Genomic DNA, 26,463 nt, shown 5'->3' on the forward strand with positions numbered 1-26,463 from the left:
TTGCCAATTTAGGTTGAGGGGAGTGTTAGATGTACTAGCAGATATTCACTAACAAATTAAAGCCAAACTCACACACTTTATAATCGGTTACGGGAAACCATTTTTTCCCTTTTGGGATAAAAGTTACCTGAATTAATAAAGGCTGATTATGTAAGCACCCCTGTCAGTGTTTAATGGTTTGTCTCATCTCTGTAAACTCATACATCTGATAGAGAGCTTGTTTGAAAAGCAACAGACTTTTTGGCAGGATCACCAGATAAAAAGCCTAAAAAAAAAGTTCAGCCATCACATCTAAGAATTGGTAGACGGCAATATAATACATTTTTGCTTTTGGGTTAAATAATGCTAAAGTAAAACTGTAAGGCCCCTTTCACATGAGAGGTCCAATCAGGTCCACCTATCTGCTTTTCAGGTGGACATGATTAGACTCTCTATTTTCGTAGTAGGATGTAAACCGACTTATCTTTGTTTACCCCCGGCTACCATCGATCCGATCCAGCAAAAAGAAGCGGAAGAGGATCTGTTCCCCTCCGTCTGACTGGATCTGAGAGCAGTCAGGTGTAAATGGACAGCCAGTCATCCGACTGCCCATGGAGCAGAGCTGGCTTTGTTCGCTCTGTATAAGTGTTGTACCCAAACAAAATTGACGTCCTTTTTTTCCCACAAATAGAGCTTTCTTTTGGTGGTATTTGATCACTTCTGCGGTTTTTATTTTTTGCGCTATAAACAAAGAGCGAGCCACAATTTTGAAAAAAATAAATACAATTTTTGTACATTTTGCTTTAATACCTATCCAAAAAAAACCATAAAAAAACAAATTTATTCATCAGTTTAGCCTGATATATTTTCTTCTACATATTTTTGGTAAAAAACAAATCGCAATATGCGTATATTGGTTGGTTTGCGCAAAACTTATCGCGTCTACAAACTATGGGATAGATTTGGGGACTTTTTTTTTTTTTTTAATATTGTTTTTAATAGTAATGGCGATCTGCGATTTTTAGCGGGACTGCGACATTGCAACGGACAAATCTGACCCCAAATGACACTTTTTGGGGACCAGTGACATTATTACATTGATCAGTGTTATAAATATGCCCCGATCAATATGAAAATGACACTTACAGGGAAGGGGTTAACACTAGGGGGGCGATCAAGGGGTTAACTGTGTTCTCTAGTTGTGTTCTAACTGTAGGGAGGATGAGCTGGCAGGGACATGACAGAGATCACTGTTCCCGATCACTGGGTTCCCGTCTCCTGTCAGAATGGGGATCCGCCTTGTTTACAAAGGCAGTTCCCCATGCTACCTCTGTACTAGGCGATAGCGGGTCATCAATGGACATCGAGTTCGCCCAACCCGCAGGCACCCTGCTATCACGTCTGTGCGAGCCGCCGTACAGCTATGGCGATTTGCGCAGGAGTGCCGACCTGCCGCTGTGTAACGACGGTGGCTGGCCAGTAAGCGGTTAAAAGTACCACACGTGCGGCAGCAAAAGGTTGGGCATTAACGACTACATGCTACAGACATGCGTCACTGGGTGGCTGATTTTTCTGTGCATACAAACTCTATTAAGTATACACAGGAAAGGGGTTAAAAAATCTGCAAGTGAATATAATAAAGTAAACAAGTCAAAATTAGGATAATCAGAGGATAATTAGATCACTTCCTTATTGCCCAAGTACTGCTTTCCTAAAGCCTGGTACCCCAAGGAAGTTTTTTTTTCGTTTAGTCCTTTGAAAAATGAAGGAGGTCTCTGTACTATGCGATGTTGGTACTGTAATCTCCCACGCTGTGGTATTGTGTTCTGACAGAGGGATGCCTCTCCCGCCAGGACACACCGGTCAGCATTGGCTGCCAGAGAGATCGGCTTCTGTCAGACAAGGAGCTGTACGCACGGGCTGAAAGTCGGCCGGTAACTGCCAAACCAACTGTTTTCGCCCGTGTGTAGCTATCTTAATATCCCGCTAATGTTGAGGATGTGTAATGAACAAAATAAAATATGGATACATTAATATCTTCATCAAATATTTTGTTCTGGTGTTTACTCAAGCTGTTTTGTAACTCTTCTTTTTTACATTTTCTTCTTTCTCAGATGTCTGGTCCTATTCTCCTTCTTCCAGAACTGTCTTTCATGACTGGAATCCCTGAAAAAATGAAAAAAGACTTCCGGGCCATGAGGGTAAATCACTGTTTAATTTATCCAGTCTCTTCCTAAAGCAACCTTGTCAGGTTACAAAAAAAAATCCTGCTGAAAGTTCATTGTTGCTCTATATATCTATTTTTTTCAGTTAACCCTGCCCTTCAATTAAAGCTAAATGTTTTAAATGTGTCTAGTTCAAATAAAATAACTTTTTATATTGGCTTTTCACAATCCCTTTAAACAAGTACTCTAAGGGGCTGAGAGCCGATTATGAACTTTTGGTATAGTCTACTGTGCTTCCAACATTTTGGCACATATGCCAAATATAGGACATTTGCTTCATATTGGTGGAATCATTGTTATATTGGCATGGTAATGGTATTTTTTTCATCATGAAACCTTTGGGTCTTGGGTTAAAGTGCTAGTAAACTCTTTTCTGCCACTTTCTACTTACAGGTAAGTTTACCTGTAGTTTGAATGAATGAAACATGCACCGTTTAGGAGATGGTCACTACTTCTGTAGCCGGTGACGTCACAGGCGCGTGCGCAAGGGATCAGCATGTTTATTCAGTGTGCTGAAGTTTCGTCATTGCAGCTCAACCATTCTTACTGCTGGAGCCCACAAACCTGAAAGAAAAAAAACAGGTAAAGATGGAGCCCGGGGGCGTGTCCAAGATGGCGGAGTAACCAGACGTCCTTTCTGGAGCTCTGCTGATACTTTATCCTACTTTTCCCTGTACCTGAGAGATCAGATGACCTGAGCTGCAGCATCTGTCGGCGGATGCCTTCCAAATCATCGGGCCATGGCAAGGGTGGTAAGAAACTCCGCTTTCCCCTGGATAGTCCTGATATTACTGGCCCCAGCCTGCCCTACTGACACGCGCCAATATGGCGTCCCAGACAGACTCTACTGTGGAGGCAACCGGCACCCCTCCGGGGATCCCGAAGGTCATGGCGGCTATTGCATTCTGCCACACTGCCACCTGTCAGATGACTCTTACCAGCAAAATTGAGGCAGTTTAGCTAGACATGGGACTCGTCCGTTAGGATATGGACAAGGTCCGGTCTTGGCTAACTAACGCAGAGGGGTGAGTGGGACACGTGGAGGACATGGTGGCGGAGCATGATGGGGCTCTCTGCTCGCTGCAATCCAAACTAATAACCTTGGAATACAGGGCAGAAGACGCCGAAAATCACTGCCGCCGTAATAACATTTGCATTATCGGTCTGGCAGAGGGAGCTGAGGGGAAGAATCCTACCGTCTTCATTGAAGAGCTCCTGCACTCCCTCCTACCTGCACCCCAGCTGTCCCCTTACTTTACTGTGAAGAGGGCCCACCGTATGCCGCCACAACCAGGTCCGCAAGGAGCCCCCCCCCCCCCCACGCACGTTTATCCTAGGGTTGCTTAACTTTAGGGACCAGGATGAACTGTTGGGGGCAGCGATGGCAGTTGAGTTGCATTACAAGGATAATCGGCTCATGATGTTTCCAGATTATTCTGTGGAGACACAAAAGCTCAGAAGGTCATTTGATACTGTTAAAACTGCTCTTCGTGACAAGAAAATTAAATACAGTGTGCTCTTCCCAGCCAAGTTGTGAGTTGTGGATGGGGAAACAGTGTGGTTCTTTACCTCTCCAAGAGATGCAGCAAACTGGCTGGAATCTTTACCTCTGCAGGGATGATGACTCCTGGAATGGCTGCAGCCTGGTTCAAGTTCTACTGATGTGCTTCTCTCTGTTGATTCTGCAACCTTTTTTTTTATTTACACATGGCATCAACTCTGCAGGTGGGGGCTGAGAAATCTTCTTTCCCCCTTGTTTGTTTTTGGGCCCTGACCGTTACCCAGTTCTGACATGTGTTATTCAGGGGAATCGCCTCCCAACTCCTGGACATACTGATGGCCGTCGGAGCCATTGTTACTGTGACACCACCCTAAGATTTATGCCTCTGGGGTATGCCAGGTGAATACTCTGACTCAGGTATTACTTTCTCCTTAATCCAGCACCTCCTGTTGGGAACTATATGCATCAGTACTTGCTACTAAACTCCAGGAAAAATTGTAAGTACCTATCTGTTTGACTGTTGCTCCGCTTTTGATACACATCTCCCGTGCTTCCAGTTGCCTGCGGGCAGGTTATAGGGGACTAAAGCGGACTCGCACTATGTGGGATCTGCGGGGTGGGGGGATGGGGAGGTTGGCCGTTGCTGACCATGGATGGACATCTAAAGTTCTTAGGCTTTGTTATATGTTTTTTGTGTGCTTTAAATTTGAACACTGTTCCTTTATGGCATGGAATACCTCTTTTTGCTAGGAAATATGACATGGTATCAAGACGGGAGGGCATGGATGGGGATGATGCTTAACTGGGTGGAGCAGCATCTCTGCTTGTCGCCCCTTGGAGTGCTGGTGTACCTATTCCCAATGCGTTGCATTTAATACTAACAATATGTCTACACCTACCATAATTTTTTGGAATGTGCGGGGTCTTAACTCTGCCATAAAAAAATCCTTGGTATTTAATTACCTTAAAATACCCCCTTATAATTCCCCAAATAGTTGTATTTCAGGAGACCCATCTTATTGGATCACATGTTTTGGGTCTTAAGAGGGCGTGGGTCCGCACACACTATCATGCCACGCACTCCAGTTACTCCAGGGGAGTCAGTATACTAGTGCATAGATCACTCCCCTTCCAGCTCCTTGATCTTAAGATAGACCTGAAGGGTCGATTTATAATAATGCATGCTTTTGTGTCCAACGCTCCCCTGGTGTTGGTGGGCCTTTATTTGCCCCCCCCACCTGACATTTCTGAGTTTACTACTGTAATGCAGAAAGTGATGGCATATTGATACTGATGATGTATTGATTATGGGCAGGCCCGGATTTACTCCCTTTGCCGCCCCAAGGCCGGGTCCTTCAATGCCGCCCCCCCACCCCCCACCCACACACCTACACACACCACGTCCTTTATCGATGACTTCTACAATAGATCAATTAAAAACATATCTCCATACACGAAAACACTGAAAATAACTGGCTTTAATTGTACAGACTAAAAATACTTCAGGGTAAGCGCGCGAGGGGTAAGGATTTTTCGCAGGAAATTTTTCAAGGCAATGGCTGGTGTTAGTGCTTCAATCATCCCCGGCACCATGGTTGTTATGGTGTCAGGATGATTGAAACACATTACTTCTATCATTACATTGTAATATAAACTGAAATAGTTCAACTCACCATAATGCAGAATCATTGGGAGCCCTGAGCGTGTCACTTGCCACCATCTCTTGTCACTTGCCACCATGCCTGCCACCAGATGGGGATGTCACTTGCCACCATGCCTGCCACCAGATGGGGATGTCACTTGCCACGCTGCCTGCCACCAGATGGGGATGTCACTTGCCACGCTGCCTGCCACCAGATGGAGATGTCACTTGCTACACTGCCTGCCACCAGATGGGGATGTCACTTGCCACGCTGCCTGCCACCAGATGGGGATGTCACTTGCCACGCTGCCTTCCACCAGATGGAGATGTCACTTGCTACACTGCCTGCCACCAGATGGGGATGTCACTTGCCACCATGCCTGCCACCAGATGGGGATGTCACTTGCCACCATGCCTGCCACCAGATGGGGATGTCACTTGCCACCATGCCTGCCACCAGATGGGGATGTCACTTGCCACGCTGCCTGCCACCAGATGGAGATGTCACTTGCCACGCTGCCTGCCACCAGATGGGGATGTCACTTGCCACGCTGCCTGCCACCAGATGGGGATGTCACTTGCCACGCTGCCTGCCACCAGATGGGGATGTCTCTTGCCACGCTGCCTGCCACCAGATGGAGATGTCACTTGCCACGCTGCCTGCCACCAGATGGGGATGTCACTTGCCACGCTGCCTGCCACCAGATGGAGATGTCACTTGCCACGCTGCCTGCCACCAGATGGGGATGTCACTTGCCACGCTGCCTGCCACCAGATGGAGATTTCACTTGCTACACTGCCTGCCACCAGATGGGGATGTCACTTGCCACCATGCCTGCCACCAGATGGGGATGTCACTTGCCACCATGCCTGCCACCAGATGGGGATGTCACTTGCCACCATGCCTGCCACCAGATGGGGATGTCACTTGCCACCATGCCTGCCACCAGATGGGGATGTCACTTGTCACCATGCCTGCCACCAGATGGGGATGTCACTTGCCACCATGCCTGCCACCAGATGGGGATGTCACTTGCCACCATGCCTGTCACCAGATGGGGATGTCACTTGCCACCATGCCTGCCACCAGATGGGGATGTCACTTGCCACCATGCCTGCCACCAGATGGGGATGTCACTTGCCACGCTGCCTGCCACCAGATGGGGATGTCACTTGCCACGCTGCCTGCCACCAGATGGGGATGTCACTTGCCACGCTGCCTGCCACCAGATGGGGATGTCACTTGCCACGCTGCCTGCCACCAGATGGGGATGTCACTTGCCACGCTGCCTGCCACCAGATGGGGATGTCACTTGCCACCAGATGGGGATGTCACTTGCCACCAGATGGGGATGTCCCTTGCCAATGTTGCCATGCTGCCTGCCATCAGGAGGAGGGCGGAACAGCGGTGCGGGCAATAGGAGATGTCATCTTTCTCCCACGCCGCCGCACCGCTGACAGTACTAGCTAATCTCAATTTTTTTAAAAATGGCGCCGAGCGGCGCAATCACGCTACTGCGCATGCGCCGCCCGGCCGAGTGCTTACGAGCTTTCCCGAGCCGGGCCGGCTTCGGAACGGCGCATGCGCAGTTAAGTGGTCAGCTCGCGGCCATTTTTTCTATGGGCACTGGTGCCCATAATAGACTTTAATGGGCAGCACGAAAGGGGGGGCGGCCGCGAAGTCGCTGCAGGAGCGGCGCCGCCCCTACACCACTGCCGCCCCGAGGCCTGGCCTCGGTGGCCTTGTGGCTAATCCGGCCCTGATTATGGGGGATTTCAATATGACTCCCTCTCCCGATTTTGACAGACTCTCATCTACCTCTCGGTGGTCCCCTGGACTGGCCCAGTGGCTGGGCTCATTCGATTTCCTGTCACTCAGTATCCTTCCGGAAGTTCTTGTTCATTGACTTGGTCCTTGCTTCCCGCTCCATGCTGCGCATGGTGTCTTGAGGCCAGTATGCTCCCAAGGGGAGTCTCAGATTAGGCTCAAATTAGGGTTAATTTGGAGTTGGGGACACCGGGGGAATGGATGTGGCGGCTGTCCAGATTCTGGATAGAGGACCCTACCATACAAGAACATATTCGGGGGGAGGGGGGGGTGTCATTACTGGCTTGCTAATGTAGACTCTGCTGAACCTACAACTACTTGGGATGCCTTCAAGGCTTGGTCCCAGGGAGCTTGTATATCTCGCATAGAGCAGCGCGCAAAGCATCCGCGCAGTCCCTGGACGAGTTGGAAAGGGAGGTTGGCCTCCTATGTTGCAAACCCAAATATATAGATATACTTTATTGTCATTGTATACATACAACAACATTTTTCCGGGTACTCTTTACAGTAGCAATAAAACACTTGTCAACAAAACCACACATACATACTCCTAGCACATGACCACATATCTATTTAAATATATCAAAATATAATATGTTATTTAAAAATAAAAGAATATCAGAATTCCACATAAAATTCCTAAAACGCTGTACCTGATGGGATTATGGACAATACGGCCCTAGGCAAAAAACTATGCTTTAAGCTAGGGGTGCAACGGATCTTCAACGATCCGTGATCCGAACGGTTCACCCTGTTCGGATCGGCACACATGCGCTCCGAGGAGCACGCCGCTGCCTCGGGCTTAGGAAAGGCCGCGGCTTCAGCCTAGCTCTGGAGCGGCAGCCATCTTGGTACACCCGGCGGCGGGCGCTGACGTCATCACCTCTTAACCCCTCATCGTGGATCTGATCTGGCCGGCTTCTATTCTGTATTCTGTAAGAGCCGGTAAACAACACTAAACACAAACAACACTAGTCATCTAATAGTCTTCCTTCCTAATTCCTATACTATACTGTATATACAGTGGGGGAGATGTGGATATTACAACAGTGGGGGAGATGTGGATATTACAACAGTCAGGGAGATGTGGATATTACAACAGTGGGGGAGATGTGGATATTACAACAGTGGGGGAGATGTGGATATTACAACAGTGGGGGAGATGTGGATATTACAACAGTGGGGGAGATGTGGATATTACTACAGTGGGGGAGATGTGGATATTACTACAGTGGGGGAGATGTGGATATTATTACAGTGGGGGAGATGTGGATATTATTACAGTGGGGGAGATGTGGATATTATTACAGTGGGGGAGATGTGGATATTATTACAGTGGGGGAGATGTGGATATTATTACAGTGGGGGAGATGTGGATATTATTACAGTGGGGGAGATGTGGATATTATTACAGTGGGGGAGATGTGGATATTATTACAGTGGGGGAGATGTGGATAATATTACAGTGGGGTAGATGTGGATAATATTACAGCAGTGGGGGAGATTGTGGATATTACAGTGGGGCAGATTGTGGATGATATTACAGTGGGGGAGATGACGTGGATATTACAGTGGGGGAGATGACGTGGATATTACAGCAGTGGTGGAGATGATGTGGATATTACAGTGGGGGAGATTTTTTTTTGTTGATCCGAAAATGATCCGAACCGTTACTCCTGATCCGAGCCGTGAGTTTTTTGATCCGTTGCACCCCTACTTTAAGCGATTAGTGTGTGCGTTTTAAGTGTTCTATATCTTTTCCCTCATGGCAGTGGGACAAACACACTGTATCCTGGGTGGGTTGGATTAATACTAATAGCTTTTGCCTGCTTTTTTAATCGGCTGGCATATGCTCTGTCCAAATTCAGTAGCTCTGTTCCTATGATCCGCTGTGCTGTTTAAACCACACAAAAGAGGCACTTCTTATCATCATCCGCCCTGCAGCTGGCACACCACACTACAGCGCAGTGGAGAAGAATACTCTCAATGGTACAATGATAGAAATTGATCCAGCCTGCTTCAGTCTCCGAAGGAAAAATAGTCTCTGCTGCGCTTTTTTCACTCCCAAAAAATGTAATAGTGTCCACCGTTTCCACCTCCTCACTACCTATATAAACCGGGCAATGATGTATCTTTCTTGATCTCCTATAATCCACTATTATTTCTATGGTTTTTGCCGTATTGAGTATTAAATCATTTTCTCTACACCACTCAACCAAATGTTTAATTTCCTGCCTATAAGCTGTCTCATCATTTATCTTGTATGAGTCCCACTAAGGTGGTGTCATCAACAAACTTCACTATAGTGTTAGACGCATGTATGGGAGTACAGTCATGCGTGAGCAATGTAAACAGGGCCAGACATAACACACATCCCTGTGGTACCCCTGTATTGAAAATAATAGTGTTAGACACCTGATCTCCTATTCTCACCATTTGTGGCCTGTTTGTTAAAAAATCCATAATCCATGAGCGCAGCAATGGACATAGGCCCAAAGCTTTTTGGTGTACTGTGTTAAATGCAGAGCTAAAATCAATGAATAACATCCTAACATATGTGTTTGAGTGCTCAAGATGTGTCAAGGCAGCATGCAATGCAATAGCAATTGCATCATCTGTGCATCTATTTGCACGATAGGCAAACTGATACTTATCCAGATCAACAGGAATGCTTGCCTTAAGATGTGATAATATGAGCCTCTCAAAACGTTTCATGATAGGAGTTAGGGCAGCTGGGCGATAATCATTTAAGCATGATACCACTGATTTTTTTAGGTATTGGGACAATAGTAGTAGATTTAAAACAAGAAGGTACTGCAGCCTGCTTCAGTGACAAATTAAAAATATTAGTAAAAACACCTGCTAACTGGTCTGCACATCCCCTAAGTATACGGCTTGACACCCCATCTGGTCCTGCTGCCTTTCTGATGTCAATCTTCCTCAAATTTGACCTGACCTCATGTATTTTTAATACCAATAATTGGTCGTCCTCCACTAGTTCTTTACTATGGTTTTCACATCTCATATTTTGACCCTCAAAGCGAGCAAAAAATTGGTTTAAGGTGTCAGGGAGCACTTTACAAACCATTATTTTAATCCTCTTCCACACGCTACAAGAATTTTGATTTTCAAAATAAGATTCAATGCGCTGTTTATATCTACGCTTAGCCTCCTTAATGCCTTTCTTTAATTCATTCCAAGCTTTCCTATAGGCCATAGGGTCGCCCGATCTAAAGGCCACATCCCTTGCTCTAAACTGAGCCCTTACTTTAGCATCCAACCAAAGCTTTTGGTTTGGAAATACCTTAATAGTTTTTGTAACTAGGAACACCTCCATACAAAAGTGAAAATAAGCTAGAACAGATGAAGCATTATCCTCTAATGCCCTGTACACACGGGCGGATTTTCCAATGGCAAAGTTTGAGAGCAGGATATAAAATTTTCCGACAATAAAATCCGATCATTTAAATTCCGATCGTGTGTGCACAAATTCGACGCACAAAGTGCCACGCATGCTCAGAATAAATTAAGAGACGAAAGCTATTGGCTACTGCCCCGTTTATAGTCCTGACGTATGTGTTTTATGTCACTGCGTTCAGAACGATCAGATTTTCCGACAACTTTGTGCGACCGTGTGTATGCAAGACAAGTTTGGCCCAAAATCCGTCGGAAAAAATCTGATGGATTTTGTTGTTGGAATGTCCGATCAATGTCCGATCTTGTGTACAGGGCATGAGTCTGCATTCTGTGCAAATACATTCCAATCAGTTGATTCAAAGCACTCTTGCAAACCTGTGTAGTTTTAATATCTGATTTTGTTCTGCAAACAAGAGGCTTATAACATGCGATCATCATTAAAGAGGTATGATCTGATAGACCAAGATGTGGCAACCAAGTAGCTTTATATGCACTGGAAACATTTGTATATACCTGATCTAAAATATTGTTCTCCCTTGTTGGAAAGTGCACATTCTTATAAAATTTAGGAAGAACCATTTCTAGCTCCACATGGTTGAAATCGCCAGCCACAATCACAACCCCCTCTGGATGTACATTCAGCTGAATGTTAATAGCATGGTATAGTTCCTCCAGAGCCAGCTTAAAATTAACCTCTGGGGGTATGTACACAGCCACATTTATAACATTAGTAAATTCTCTTGGTATAAAAAAAGTCTACATTTTAGCATAAGATATTCCAAATCAGGTGAACAGTATGTCCGGACAATATTAATAGTTGTACTCCATTTATTGTTAACATATACACACAGACCACATACTTTAGTCTTTCCAGAGTCCGTGGTCCTATCCGCTCGATAGACAGAGCAGCCTGCCAGCTCAATTGCCTCATCAGGTATAGAACCATCCAGCCAGGTCTCTGTGAGGACAGTTACACAGCTATTTAATTTGTGTGTAATAAATCCCACTGCATATGGGGCCTGGCAGTTTGCGTTAAAACAGTTGTCCCTGTTGAGGGTAGCTATGAACCATAAATCCTGGTTACACACTGCTCAGAGAATATTCGAATATGGGAATAAGAATGGCAGTTTGTTAGCTTGGCTAGCGAAGGGGCAGTTTACAGTGACCTCCATTAGTGGGGTTAGAGATCTCTGGAGTTATGCCAAGAACACCCACTGAGATTAACGACCACTTCCTTCTTTACTATCGACAGCTATACTCTTCACGGGTATCTTATACCACCTCTGAAATGCATTCTATCTGGACAGAATTAGATTCCCTAGGATGACAGGACTTGTGCCAATCTAGAGCAGGAGAAAACATTGGAGGAGGTGTAGCTGGCCATGACCCAACTTAAGCCAGGGACAACCCGGGGAGTCGATGGACTACCTGTGAAGTTTTACACACAGCATCTGGAACTACTTGCCCCCAGACTTGCCTCTTTGTTCAAACAATTTTTTCTCTTAGGGGAGTTGCCGAATTCTGTCAGAGGTGGTGGTGGTGTTGGTGCCTAAGCTGGGCAAGAGCCCTTAGGAATGTTCCTCATTAGGGCCGGCAGTTCTGTGTACGATAATGGTGGTCTCTGCGGCGGATTCGCCGCAAGATCACCGTTATCGGCGGCGGGAGAGGTGCCACCCGCCGCTCTCCCGTGCCCTCCACCGCTTACCGGAGCTGTTGGTAGCGGCGGAGGCGATCGGGACCTGTCACGTCCATGGTATGGAGACGAGTGAGGGGAAGATGGCCCCCACCCGTCTCCATACCATAGGAGGGCGGAAGCAACGTCATAACGTCAGCTCCGCCCATACGTCTTAAAGGCATATTTTTTTTTGTTGTCATTTTTTTCAAATGACTTTTTTTTTTTTTTTTTTTTTTTTTGCATTTAAGTCCAAATATGAGATCTGAGGACTTTTTGACCCCAGATCTCATATTTAAGAGGACCTGTCATGCTTTTTTCTATTACAAGGGATGCTTACATTCCTTGTAATAGGAATAAAAGTGTTCCAAATTTAAATTAAAAAAAAGTGAAAAAATAAGTAAAATAAAGAAAAATAAATATGAAAACAAAACAAAAAATTTTTTAAAGCACCCCGTCCCGATGAGCTCGCGCGCAGAAGCGAACGCATACGTGAGTAGCGCCCACATATGAAAACGGCGGTCAAACCACACATGTGAGGTATCGCCGCAACCGGTAGAGCGAAAGCAATAATTCTAGCCCTAGACCTCCTCTGTAACTCAAAACATGCAACCTATAGTTTTTTTTTTAAACGTCGCCTATGGAGATTTTTAAGGGTAAAGGTTTGATGCCATTCCACGAGCGGGCGCAATTTTTAAGCGTGACATGTTGGGTATCAATTTACTTGGCGTAACATTATCTTTCACAATATAAAAAAAAAAATTGGCTAACTTTACTGTTGTCTTATTTTTTTATTAAAAAAAGTGAATTTTTTCCAAAAAAAGTGCGCTTATAAGACTGCTGCACAAATACGGTGCGAAATTCTGTTCTCTAGGATGTTAGAAAAAAAAAAATATATATATAATGTTTGGGGGTTCTAAGTAATTTTCTTGCAAAAAAAAACTGTTTAAACATGTAAACACCTGAAATCCAAAACGAGGCTAGTACTTAAGTGGTTAACATGGATGCTAAAATTTTGGCGAAGGTGTTGGCTAACCGTCTATCCAGATTTAAGGAAGATATAATTCATGTTGATCAAACTGGCTTCATGCCAGGTAAGGGCACCGACATTAACCTCCGCCGCCTCTTTCTGAACCTTTCCATCCCTCATGCCAATAGTGGGAGTAGAGTCATAGCCTCCCTTGTCGCCGAGAAGGCTTTCGATTCAGTGGAGTGGGGATTCCTCTGAGAGGAAATGGATAGGTTCGGCTTCGGCCCTTATTTCCTCCACTGGCTTAAGATGCTGTATAGTAAAAAAGAGGGATGGTTAGGGTGCTCAGAGCTTCAATATAAAACAATGTCTCTATAACAGTCCAATAGTAGTGGTGGTGGCAGAGATGTGAGGAATTCTTCAGTACTTATGGCAGCAGCTGACAGAAGCAATTTCTATGGAAACATAAACAAAGACAAGGCGCCTCTAAGTGCAGAAGTTAACATATTTTAATATCCCCAACGGGATTAAAAACACTTACAAGATGGGATGATAAAAACGGCACATCGTAGGAATACGTGGATGGATGCAGCATTGGAAGGGGGCACGGCAGGAGGAAGCTCTTTTTTCACAATTGGTGAGGTTGGAGATGGCTTTGTTACTATTTTTGTTTTTTACTGAATTGCACATTTCTTGTATTTCAGCGTGAACAATGCGATAGAAAGCATCAATGCACAAGCCTTTGGAGTGGGTAGGGTAAAACACAGACGTAGGTCTGAAAGTGGTGTTCTGAATAGGTGGGGAAGTGATAAGATGCTGTGTATATAATGAGTAATCGGTCTCTGAGCCATCTATACAAAGAGAGTGAGTGGAAGAATGACTATATAGTTCCTCTAAAATGGTCAAACCGCCTGAGTCAGTATTGGTATTAGTATTGTTGCATGAAATGTCGACTATATGGGAGTCAGTGTTGGACTGATGTTTGGTGGACTGGATATTGAAAAACCTTTTGAGAGTGAGACGGCGGACGAATTTATTCAAGTCCTTAAAGAGGAGTAAGGGATTAGGCTGGGCAGATGGTGCAAAATTAAGGCCTCGACTGAGTAGAGAAATCTCTTCTTTGGTTAAAGCATGGCTGGAGAGGTTAAAGATTTTGACAGTGCTCTCTTTTTGCAGAAGTTTGGGTTTAGATTTACCCCTTCCACCTCGGCAGCCTCTCCTTCGTATTTTCTTTTTCGAGGTTTGGCCCGGGGGGGTCGAATGCTAAAAAAGGGACCACAGTAAGATCAGAGGGGTGAGTGATGGTGGTGGATGTCACAACTGATCGAATTGAAGGTTCTCTATCTGCAGCACTGGTAAGGGTGGGTGCACTCTTATAAATATTGTTTTCCCCTTAAGAACGCTATCTCATATTGTCTATTTCCTGCTTCTTTATTATTGTTCCCACCCACGGCCATCCCATTGAATATATATTGTGCACAACTACCCCTATGGTCATAGGTTGATAAAGGAACCATCTAGAGTTCCGAAACGCGTCCCTTTCTTATGACCTCATCCACCCTGCGCTGCGGTCCAGGCTGGTTTGCTGTCCCTCAGTGCTGACATCACTTCCAGGTCTTCTCCTCTCCTTGGACTACGTCAGTTCCGCCGGCGCTTCAGCGTCTAGGACACTCTGCTGCTGACTGAGACTGGATCTGTAGTGTTTACACACAAACAAGCCTGAGGACTTCCTCCTGCCATGACCCCTTCCAATGCTGCATCCATCCACGTATTCCTACGATGTGCCGTTTTTATCATCCCATCTTGTAAGTGTTTTTAATCCCGTTGGGGATATTAAAATATGTTAACTTCTGCACTTAGAGGAGCCTTGTCTTTGTTTATGTTAAGATGCTGTATGGCTCCCCTAGAGCTAGAATCTGTACCAATGAAAGGTTATCCTAACCCTTTCCATTGCAAAAGGGTGCTCGACAGGTGTCCGCGTTCCCCCTTCCTATTTGCTCTGGCTTTAGAGCCTTTGGCGATTCTTATTCGGAAGGCTGGCTCGGTCAAGGGACTGCAGGTGGGGCCGTTGGAAGAGAAGATATCCCTATACGCTGACAATGCACTTCTCTATCTGCAAGATGCAGATGGTTCTCTGAAGGCGGCTCTGAACCTGTTTAACAAATTTAGTCACTACTCGGGGTGCGTATAAACTGGCTAAAAAGGATGTAATTTTGCTCTAACCATATACAACAGAAAAGAAAAAAACGGTGCAGTATAAGCCTAAATACAAAAGACTCAAAACGTAATAATTAAGAAATAAACAAGCGCGCATCCTTAAGTGATTTCTTAATATAAGGACATAAATGTGAAACAATGTTGCTAAGATGAAAATGTTGACATGTATGATAGTGTAACACCATTAAACAGCAATGTTGGTAAGATAAAAATGTAGACATATGTGATAATATAAAACTATAAATAACTAGAAATAAACCCAACATAAAACGACCATGTGAACAGAAGTCATATAAATGCTATAAATGAGAAAACCTATATAGAATGTGTGTAACATCCAAATACAATATGTCCAAGTGAACAAAAAAAAGATGATATATAATATATCATATATAATTATATATATATATATAAAACGCCACCTAAAGCGTCCATGTGAACCAAAAATGCACACAGTGATGAATGGTATGAAACAAAATCCATATATATAGTGAAAAGATCATCAGCAGACTTCTTAACACTTGGAAAGGCACTGAATGTTCTTCCAGTCAAGTATGTCACCAAAAGCCGCTTACCAGATTTGTTGGACCTAAAGTTATAGAGATCATACGAGCCTGGTGCATCAGCCTGCCGGTGGCGATGGTTTTCACCTGTACTCTGATCCAGGAAAACAACGCTCACATCTAGTTTCAAAGAGCAGAAGGTAAGCGCACTCTATCCCATAGACTTGGATCCCTAGGTGAAGGAAATATAACACCCTAAATAGGGTTTCCTTGCTGAAGACAATCCTTAAAATTTGCCCCTCAGTGAAAAATGAAAAAGGGAGACTTCATAGTGCAGATGTACTTCTAAGGGGTTTATTTCACTACAAAGTCACTGAAAAATCACAGCAAATATTCACAGCAGACTGTACGTTCAAAAACACAGGAACATAAAGAACGGATAAAATTTAGTATAAAAAATAGCATAAAAAACAGCTGAGGATCAAACCAACTGACTGCATGAGAAAAAACGTGATGATGTCAGAATGGGGTGGAGCAAGTGATTTAATAGTTTGTTATAAAATTTTGCAAACAAAATTTTGCCGGTGATCGGCTTTATTTTTTCTCTTCACGCTGTCAGCACGAGGAGAAAAAATAGCTGATTACCGGCTCTATTGACATCACATGATCAGCATTCATTGGCTGACAGCTGTTCATGTGGTAAGGGGTCGTGATCGACCCCTTACTCCGTTCTGTGATCCAGCGAGTCTCATAGACTCACTGATTACAGAGAGCGACACGCGTGCCCTTTACGGGGCACGCAGGCCGCTCGGGCTTACGTCAATAGACGTAGTCCCGGCAAAGCAGGTCCGCGCTGTAGCTGTCATTTGGCTATAGCGCGGATCTGAACTGGTTAAAGGGTTAGTTCAGGGGACACTCCTTAGATATTAAATTAAAGAAAACCTGTATTGGGAAAAATATATATGAAGTGGCATTACTAAACTCTTTCTGAAACTGTTGCCAAGATGGCACACTGATACATTGATTTTTATACTTTCTGGGTCACTGACCCAGAGCAAATATGTAGATCAGCCTGTGTTGAAAAGTATATGTGGGGTGGCATTATCTCTAGTGGTATCTTTAAACGTTAATTTTTTCAGTGCACTAATTTCCTTTCTAAGGACTCATTGACACTGGTATTCTTCTTTTTAGCTTTTCCAAACGCAGGAATGGATATCTGAAGTGTTAACACATTTTATACCCTAAAAATCACTTTACTCCAAGCACATATAAACACTGAAACATTAGTTGCACAGGACAAGAGACAGAGCTTTTAGACTTTAACCATGGGTTATATATGCAGCTACCATCAGATGATTGTACACTGGCAAAAAAAAAAGGCTGCCAAGACATTCCCTATAGAACTTTCACTTCCAACAAGCCTTTTTTTTTTTTGGTTTCCCTAGGTGAATGGATATTTTCTCTGTACTGAGAGAAGCTTACCTCTTGTTATATGGAGTTTTTCTCTCAAGATCCTTTCCTGGCTGCACTATATACACTGTTGTTCCTTTCTGCAGTTTCTGGATTGATTGACTCCTCGGATCCGCTTTGGAGGATGCAGGGCAAGCCTGTAATGTTGATTCTGCATGGGCACCCACCTTGGCATATGGTGCATTGGGTTGTTAGCCACAGAGTGCTATATAGGTCAAGGGCCCTGGTCTAAATGTGGCAGAACCCTGTCTCTAAGGACCCCTTCAGGGTTATGCTCATCATGGTGGGTGGAGTCAAGATTAGGGCTTGTCCCTAAGATCTTGTTCAGTATGTATGAAGACATCTACAATGGTAAGTCACGGCGCATGCACCCTTTTCTGTCCTAGGGTGCAGATGTGCCAGTGCTTCTGGCTGCAGCAAAGCTCAAGCTGTGAAACTATAAATGTAAATGGAGGTGCCAAATTATCACAACAAGAATGTATGTCTAAAAGTGTAGCATTTTATTGTACAGTTTTGTATTTCAACACATGTGAATTTGATATTAAAATTCTTGAATTGGGGCGAATAATCATTTCGAAAGAGTAGTAGGGCTTTTCGAAATTGAAAATTCATTGCAGTTCATATTTGCAGTCAGATTTTGCTCTTGCCTCCTCCTCAGGCACCCTCATCTGAGATTTTATCAAATTTTAAAGTAGTAGTAGTTTTATTTTGGATAGAGTAAGAGAGGGTTATAACCCTGGCCAATGTATTAATTTACCATCTGTGTCCCTTGTAGAAATTTCTCTTGTCCCAGATCAAAAGAGGAAGTAACAGAAAATCCCTTAAAAATGAGGGAATCCCTGGTTGCAACCAGGATCTCTAGAACTAGTGTCCCCATTTTTTTGGGAAGATTTTCCCACTATTTCTGTTCTGGTAAAAACTCAAAATCTGGGATTTTCTTTTACTTTCACTTTGTGATAATGGTAAACAGGAGAAATAGAGCAGGTGAAAGCTCTCCAACACAGGGGCACGGAAAGCAATGTCAGCAGTTCTAGACCCTTACCACTCTTAAACAAAAGTTTGCCTTTAGTTATAATTTAAGAATACTATTGCTACACCTATCAATGTGGCAAACACGAATGTTTAGTGTTAGAGTAGCCTTATTCCAAACACCCCATGTTCTTCATCATGGGTTTCCAAAATTTTCCCCAACCTGCTTAAACCTTTCCAGTTCCTTGCTCTTGGAGCCTGTCTTGTATGGTGACTGGCCTCTTCCTGAAGAACTCTTTGATCCTCTCAAATATTTTGCTCAATAATATGCTAATGAGTTGTTGATGTATGCAGCATAGAATCTTGTTTCCCTCTGCTCCTAGAATCTATTCTGCAGTTCTGCCATTGAAGTACTCTTTAAACACCATTAAGTTCCTCTTCTCTTTTGCAGGCCATTCTGCAGGCCTTTATGCCCCAAATCACCCAGTTATTTGTTATTTTCCTGCAGATTCTGTAGCTTGCTTCTTACCTGTCCTGACAGCTTCTGAGTCAATAGCTGCGAAGACAGTCTCATTGTGACGCCAATCTTTGACTGATAAGCTTGACCCTGAGAAATCGAATTCCACTCTTATTACTCCCAAATAAAAAAGATCTTTTCACTTCTTATGCATGTACACCACTCTGTATCTGGAGGATCGCTTGTTGCTTCTAGCTTTGCTGTTTCTAGTCTTGGGTCCTTTAGAGCCCCAATGAACACACAGACTTTCCCATTGCACCCGCTGTTCGAACCATTTTTCTGTGGAGATTGGAGACACCTTGACAAGCTTTTTGCTTCTCCCAAGTTCTTATTAGGTTTGTACCCATTGGGGAGGTTGGTGGTTGATTGTAGAACAAAGAAGCAACTGATCTGCATGACTTTTGAGGAACAAGATGTCTTTGGATCTACCCTTGATCCCATTTTCAAGCATGCTACTGGTGGCAAGAGCATAGCTCTTCCTTACTTCTGCTTCCTCCCTTGAGCTCCCCTAAGCTCAGCTCCCATACCACTTACAAGATCTGGGGTTCAGTGTCTGCCAAGTCCTCGGGCAAATTTTCCTCAACATGAATGTGCATCCTAATGTTCCAGAGGGATGGGATGTTTAATCTTTACGGCTATCAGTTCCCCAGGGTTACTATCTAGAGTTTCAGTCCCTGCCCCTCCTCTGTTTCTCATCTCCAACTTTCCTGTTTCACCACACAGATTAGCATATTTCCTTTGAGCCCTTCTGGGCCAGGGTGATATTTTGCCTGTTTGACTGGTAGAAAGATTTCAAGGATTATTTTTACAACATGGTCTCCGTTTCCAGATCAAAAGCTGACGTGCTCAATCTTGGATGTCAAAGCTCAGAAAGTCTTCATTCAAGCATGCTTAAATTTCACATGGAATCCTTTAGGGTATGTCTTCTCCTTCCACACCAGGCTGTCTTTGTGGCTTCTGTGGTGGAAACATATCTACAGTGAGGTAAAAAATCATTTGATCCTCTGCTGATTTTGTACATTTGCCCACTGACAAAGAAATGATCATTCTATAATTTTAATGGTAAGTTTATTCTAACAGTGAGAGACAGAATAACAACAAAAATATCCAGAAAAACGCATGTCAAAAATGTTATAAATTGATTTTCGTTTTAATGAGTGAAATAAGTGTTTGAACCCTTAGCAAAACATGACTTGGTACTTGATGACAAAACCCTTGTTGGCAATTAGAGGTCAGATGTTTCTTGTAGTTGGCCACCAGGTTTGCACACATCTCAGGAGGGATTTTGTCCCACTCCTCTTTGCAGATCCTCTCCAAGTCATTAAGGTTTCGAGGCTGACGTAACTCGAACCTTCAGCTCCCTCCACATATTTTCTATGTGATTAAGGTCTGGAGACTGGTTAGGCCAAAACATCCCTCCATATTTAACGGTGGGAATGGTGTTCTTCTGGTAGTAGGCAGCATCCCTCTTCCTCCAAACAAGGTTGAGTTGATGCCAAAGAGCTCATTTTTGGTCTCATCTGACCACAACACTTTCACCCATTTCTCGTCATAATCTTTTAGACGTTCATTAGCAAACTTCAGATGGGCCTATATATGTGCTTTCTTGAGCAGGGTCACCTTGCGGGCGCTGCAGGATTTCAGTCCTTCACTGCGTAGTGTGTTACCAATTGTTTTCTTGGTGACTATTGTCCCAGCTGCCTTGAGATCATTGACAAGATTCTCTTGTGAAGTTATAGCCTGATTGATCACCGTTCGCATGATCATTGAAACTAAACAAGGTGAGATCTTACATGGAGCCCAAGACCGAGGGAGATTAACAGTTATTTTGTGTTTCTTCCATTTGCGAATAATCGCACCAACTGTTGTCACCCTCTCACCAAGCTGCTTGGCGATGGTCTTGTAGCCCATTCCAGCCTTTTGTAGGTCTACAATCTTGTCCCTGACATCCTTGGACAGCTTTTGTTCTTTGCCATGGTGGAGAGATTAGAATCTGATTGATTGCTTCTGTGTAGGGCTGGGGAAAAAATCGATTTAAATCTTGAATCGAGTTGAGAGGTCAAATCGATTCAAAATTTAAGCAAATCAATTTTTTTTTTCACCGCGCCGGTCCTGAAGAACTGCGGGCAGGAGTTTTTAGGCGAGGCTGCGGCTTTGGCTAAAAACCTCCTGCCTGCAGCTCCCCAGGACCGGCGCTGACACCGCGCCGGTCCTGTGGAGCTACGGGCAGGAGTTTTTAGGCAAGGCCGTGGCTTTGCCTAAAAACTCCTGCCCGCAGCTCTTCAGGACCGGCGCGGTGAAGAGAAAAAAAAAAACTCGATTTGAATCGTGAATCGAGTTTTTTTTTTTTAAGAAAATCAGATTTTTTTTTTTTTTTTTGTGGAAAATCTCCCAGCCCTACTTCTGTGGACAGGTCTATTTTATACGGGTGAACAAGTTGAGATTAGGAGCACTCTCTTTGAGAGTGATCCTAATCTCAGCTTGTTTACCTGTATAGAAGGCACCTGGGAGTCAGAAATCTTGCTGATTGATAAGGGATCGATCACATATTTCGTTCACTCATTAAAATGCAAATCCTTTTATAACTTTTTTTTAAATGCGTTTTTCTGGATATTTTTGTTTTTCTGTCTCACTGTTAAAATAAACCTACCATTAAAATTGTAGACTGCTCGTTTCTTTGTCAGTGGGCAAACATACAAAATCAACAGGGGGTCAAATATTTTTTTCCCCTCACTGTATATGTTCCCATTTTTTTCCCAGCACATCAGCATTTTCTGTGCTTTGCTGTGGGGCCTCTGCACCTCAGGGGTTCATAAAGGTAATAGCCCAGTATAAGCCCTACTGCACTCTCATGGCATCCCCATTATAGGATACTTGTATGAGCTACTGTTGAGGGAAGTCAGTGTGGTGCTGTGGAAGGGCACTGTTTCAGTGCATGGGACTTGTCTCCCAATTAGGTCTTTTGTTTAGGTAATTTGGCTGTCTCTTCAGCAGTGATACATATCCTGCTGCAAGGTTTCCTGATCGGGATTTAGTCTCACAATGGCATTGTAGTGATGTACATCAACATCAGGGAGGAACCAGAAGTCTTGGTGCGGCAAGAGAGGTAGTTCGGATCCTGTCCTGGGCAAAACTTCACATTCTTGCCCTGCCAGCAATGTACATCCCATGCATAGAAAATTGGAAGGCAGACTTCCTAAGCTGCAAACTAAACAAAATGCATTTCCCACGCCAATTACTAGCTGTGAAAACCCAAAAGATTGATCAATGCACATAGGCACATAAGGCTCAAAATAATAAAGTGTATGAGTTTATAAATTAATTAATAGATTGCTGCACCCCACCACCTATCTGAGTATAAAGCCCCTTTCACAAGAGGCGGACTCTCCGCTGATCTCCGCTGAGCCGGCGGAAGACAGGTCCCTCTCTGCTCACTGAGCGGGGAGGGGCTTGTCAGGCGCGGCTGCTGCCTATGGAGGATTTGGATGAAAACGGACACGCTGTGATCTCACCCGATCCGCCAGCAACAGATCCGGACGTAGGGCCATCCGTCTGCTTTTTGCGGGTCGGATGTCAGCGCACATGTCTCCACTGACATCCATCGCTCCATAGGCTAACATGGAGCACCCGTTCAGGTCCTCCGTCAAAACTGACAGGCGGACCTGAACAGTCAGATCGTGTGAAAGGGGCCTTAGATATAAAAAAAATATGAAAGAAACAAATTAAGGTGCGCTGTCCTTTCTGACTCAGTAATATTCAATAAATAACAAATTCATAAGAATGTTCTTATACTAAATCAATAGTGCAAAAAAAAAAAAATCTTAAACATATAAAGTGCATATGTCCAAATTATGAAAGTCCAAAGAAAATTCAAGTATAGTGCCAAGTGTGAAGATTCAAAGCAAGTCACACCACCAGAGAGCGAAAAAAAATGTGCCACAGAAGCTTCTTCACCATGAACAGTTTGTTTACTTCTTACCAGATTGCTAGATCTCATATAGAGATCAACAAAGGCCTTGCTGCTCAGCAGCCAAATTATCCATGGTCTTGGAAACAGCACTGTCCTCATTCTTAGAGCCATTCACTCAGCAAAGGGATTTAATTGCAAAGGAGGCCACGTCACGTGTGAGGCCTCACCCAATGCATTCCTCCAGCATTGTTTGCTATATGCCTATTGGAAATTATCTATCTTGTAAGTGTGTTGTTATCATTTTAATAAATATTTTGCCTAAAATACTGCTCTATGTTGGCCTCCTCCAAGGTGAAAGGACTTTGTGTCCTTCAATGGAGGCCAAAAGGATTTTTATGGTGAGTACAAAATCTTATTTTTCCCTTTTCTATTTTTCACTTCAGGATGTTACCCAGCAAATCCATCTGAGCCCCAAAGAGCACTACATCTCCCTTGGGAAGCTGATAAAGAGAATCCAAAGCAGAGAGGAAGCACAAAATGAGCTACAGAAATGGGGTCTCGAAATAGACTTTGACATACATAAGGTAGATGTTTCTTTATTTTTATGCAATTGCTTCATGCAGTGTATAAACATGTTTAAGATTAATCATATCCTGTTAAAGCTGTTTTATAGACAACTATCATACTTAAAAAACTGAACTCCAGACGAGCAGCTAAATGCACTTTTGAAATTTGCATGTTAGAGCTGTTTTACCTGCCAAAAAAAACTGTAATTCTGTGCAGCTAGTTTTGTGAATGGGTCACTGTTGTCATTGCTGCAGAATAGCTAGGTCAAGTATAATTGTGCCTTCAAGCTGCTGATCGGACAGTTGAGCAACAACAGCACTCCAGTTCTGACATGATTCTGATTTCTGCCTGCATCTGAGCCTGATTTGCAGCTGGTGCTGGACGTCCCTCTCTGTTGGAGTGCCGCTGTTTAGTGAGTTACAGGGGGGCTGCTACAAAGACTAAGCCTGGTACTTGACTAGTTGTATGTACAACTTACATTTAAAGTGATTGTAAAGTCGCATCTATTATTTTTTTAGGAGCATATTAAATACAGTGTGTGTGTGTTATTTTTATTATAAAGCGAAATACCTTCTTTGCCCAGCTCTGCTGTGTAGTCACAGGTCCTCTCTCTGCTCTTCTTGATCTAAGGAGTACAGTGGGAGGGGCAGAGATTCCCTTCTGATGTATGCAAGCTAGCAGAGTGAGGACTCTGACCACACAGCAGCCCTTGGGGGGGGATTTAGCGTTATAATCTAAAAAAAAGTACACACTGTGCATAATATGTTCCTGAAACAGAGGATTAATAGTTGTTACTTTACACTTTACCAGCTGCAGCAGGACACTCAAGACATAAGGGGCGGGGAGGAGATCGGCTCTCACACATAGACTGCGGAAATGACAGGGAGAGAGGGAGGGGGAGATGCAGAGGCGATGAATACACAGCAGGATGATGGAGGCACATAATCTGAGGTCAGTACATGCAGGGGAAGAGAGAAACAGGCAGGATAATCCAGGTATTGTACAACATAGAAACCTAGGGTATAACCACTTTAAAGTATATGCAAAACCCATACCTAGTAAAACAACCCACTCAGTTTAAGATAGAAATGCAGTCTAAAATGTTTGTGTATGTATATGTGTGTATATATACAGTTGTGCTTATAAGTTTACATACCCTGGCAGAAATTTTTAAATCCTAATGACAACAGAAACTAGCCAAATTACCCTGATCAAAAGTTTACATAACCTGGTGATTTTTGCCTGATAACATGCACACAAGTTGAGACAAAGGGGTTTGAATGGCTATTAACCACTTCAGCCCTGGAAGGATTTACCCCTTCCCGACCAGAGCACTTTTTGCGATAAGGCACTGCGTGGCTTTAACTGACAGTTGCGTGGTCGTGCGACGTTGCACCCAAACAAAATTGACGTTCTTTTTTCTCACAAATAGAGCTTTTAGTGGTATTTGATCACCTCTGCGGTTTTGATTGTTTGCGCTATAAACAAGAGCGACAATTTTGAAAAAAAAAAAAGCAGTATTTTTTACTTTTTGCTATTATAAATATCCCCAAAAAATATAAAAAAACAATTTTTTTCCTCAGTTTAGGCCAATATGTATTCTTCTTCATATTTTGGTAAAAAAAAATATCGCAATAAGCATACGTTGATTGGTTTGCGCAAAAGTTATAGCGTCTAAAAAAAAATAGGGGATAGATTTATGGCAATTTTATTATTAATTTTTTTTATTAGTAATTGCGGCGATCTGCGACATTGTGGCGGACAGGCCTATGATGAAAGGTCCGGAGGTGGATCGCTGATGTTTTGGGGGTGTGAGCTACAAAGGCACAGGAAATTTGGTCAAAATTGTTTGCAAGATGAATGCACTATGTTATCAAAATATGCTGGAGGAACATTTGCCTTCATCAGCCAGGAAGCTGCGCATGGGACGTACTTGGACATTCCAACATGACAATGATTAGCTACAGCAGAATAAAGTGAAGATTCTGGAGTGTCCGTCTCAGTCTCCTGACCTCAGTATCATTGAGCCACTTTGGGGAGATCTCAAACATGTGCAGTTCATGCAAGACAGCCCAAGAATTTACAGTAACTGGAGGCTTTTTGCCAAGAGGAATTGGCAGCTTTACCATCTGAGAAGATAAAGAGCCTCATCCACAAATAATACAAAAGACTTCAAGCTGTCATTGATGTTAAAGGCAATACACGGTATTAGGAACTGGGGTATGTAAACTTTTGATCACGATCAATTGGGTCGTTTTTGTTGCCATTATGATTTAAAAAGCGTAAACACAGTTGATTGATAATAAATGGCTTCAGCCAAACACTAACCATGAGCGAAAGAAAAGTTTTCTTTCTCGAACATCACGGGACACAGAGCCACAGTAATTACTGATGGGTTATATAGGTATCACTGGTGATTGGACACTGGCACACCCTATCAGGAAGTTCAACCCCCTATATAATCCCTCCCCCTTGCAGGGATACCTCAGTTTTTACGCCAGTGTCTTAGGTGATGGACGTGTAAAGATGTCCTGTGCTGAGCTCCAAAGGGAATATCCTAAGATCCTATACTGGGGCAAGCCAGGCGAACCGGATCCATTCAAAGTGTCTTTTCATGGCCGAATTGAATGGTACCCGGGCCTCGTGTCCGAAGAAACGAGGTTTTACCCGTAATGCTTCTCTTTTTAGAGAGCTGGACTCCGCAGATCAGAAAATGGCTTTAAACTTCCTAATTTCTGGCGAGGTGCTTTACGGTCCCAGAACTGTTGGATCCCCCTACTGATGGGGGCCCCAGTCTCTGACGGTTTTTTCAAACGGAGCCCACCGTGAGAGGTGAAGATTGGGTCTGTGTAAATAGCACCCTGCGGCTGGATAAGGTAAGAGGAGATTTCACAGAATTTTTGAGTTCTAGTGGCTTTTCTCCTTTAAGGTAAATGCATGCTATGCCTATTGTGACCACCGGGGGCTGCCAAGAGCACAAACCTACACATGCTGACTGACTGTCTCAGGTGTTCAGTGCTGATTATGTCCCAGCATCTCAAAGCAGGCTGCAAGCAGGTAAGATGGAAAGGGGGAT

At 43.8% G+C, this 26,463-nt stretch overlaps 1 protein-coding gene across 1 annotated transcript in view; it reads left to right on the forward strand.

Annotated features, from left to right (window-relative positions):
- The window catches only part of PIWIL2 (piwi like RNA-mediated gene silencing 2), a 503,232-nt gene that overhangs the window by 225,882 nt on the left and 250,887 nt on the right, over positions 1–26,463 (forward strand). The window contains exons 11-12 of the mRNA XM_073622273.1: positions 2,094–2,180; positions 23,264–23,404. Of these exons, the coding sequence (XP_073478374.1) occupies positions 2,094–2,180; positions 23,264–23,404 (228 nt within the window). The remainder of the gene's footprint in view (positions 1–2,093; positions 2,181–23,263; positions 23,405–26,463) is intronic.

The sequence above is a fragment of the Aquarana catesbeiana genome, linkage group LG03 (genome assembly GCF_042186555.1).
Source record: "Aquarana catesbeiana isolate 2022-GZ linkage group LG03, ASM4218655v1, whole genome shotgun sequence".
In the NCBI taxonomy this organism is placed as follows: domain Eukaryota; kingdom Metazoa; phylum Chordata; class Amphibia; order Anura; family Ranidae; genus Aquarana; species Aquarana catesbeiana.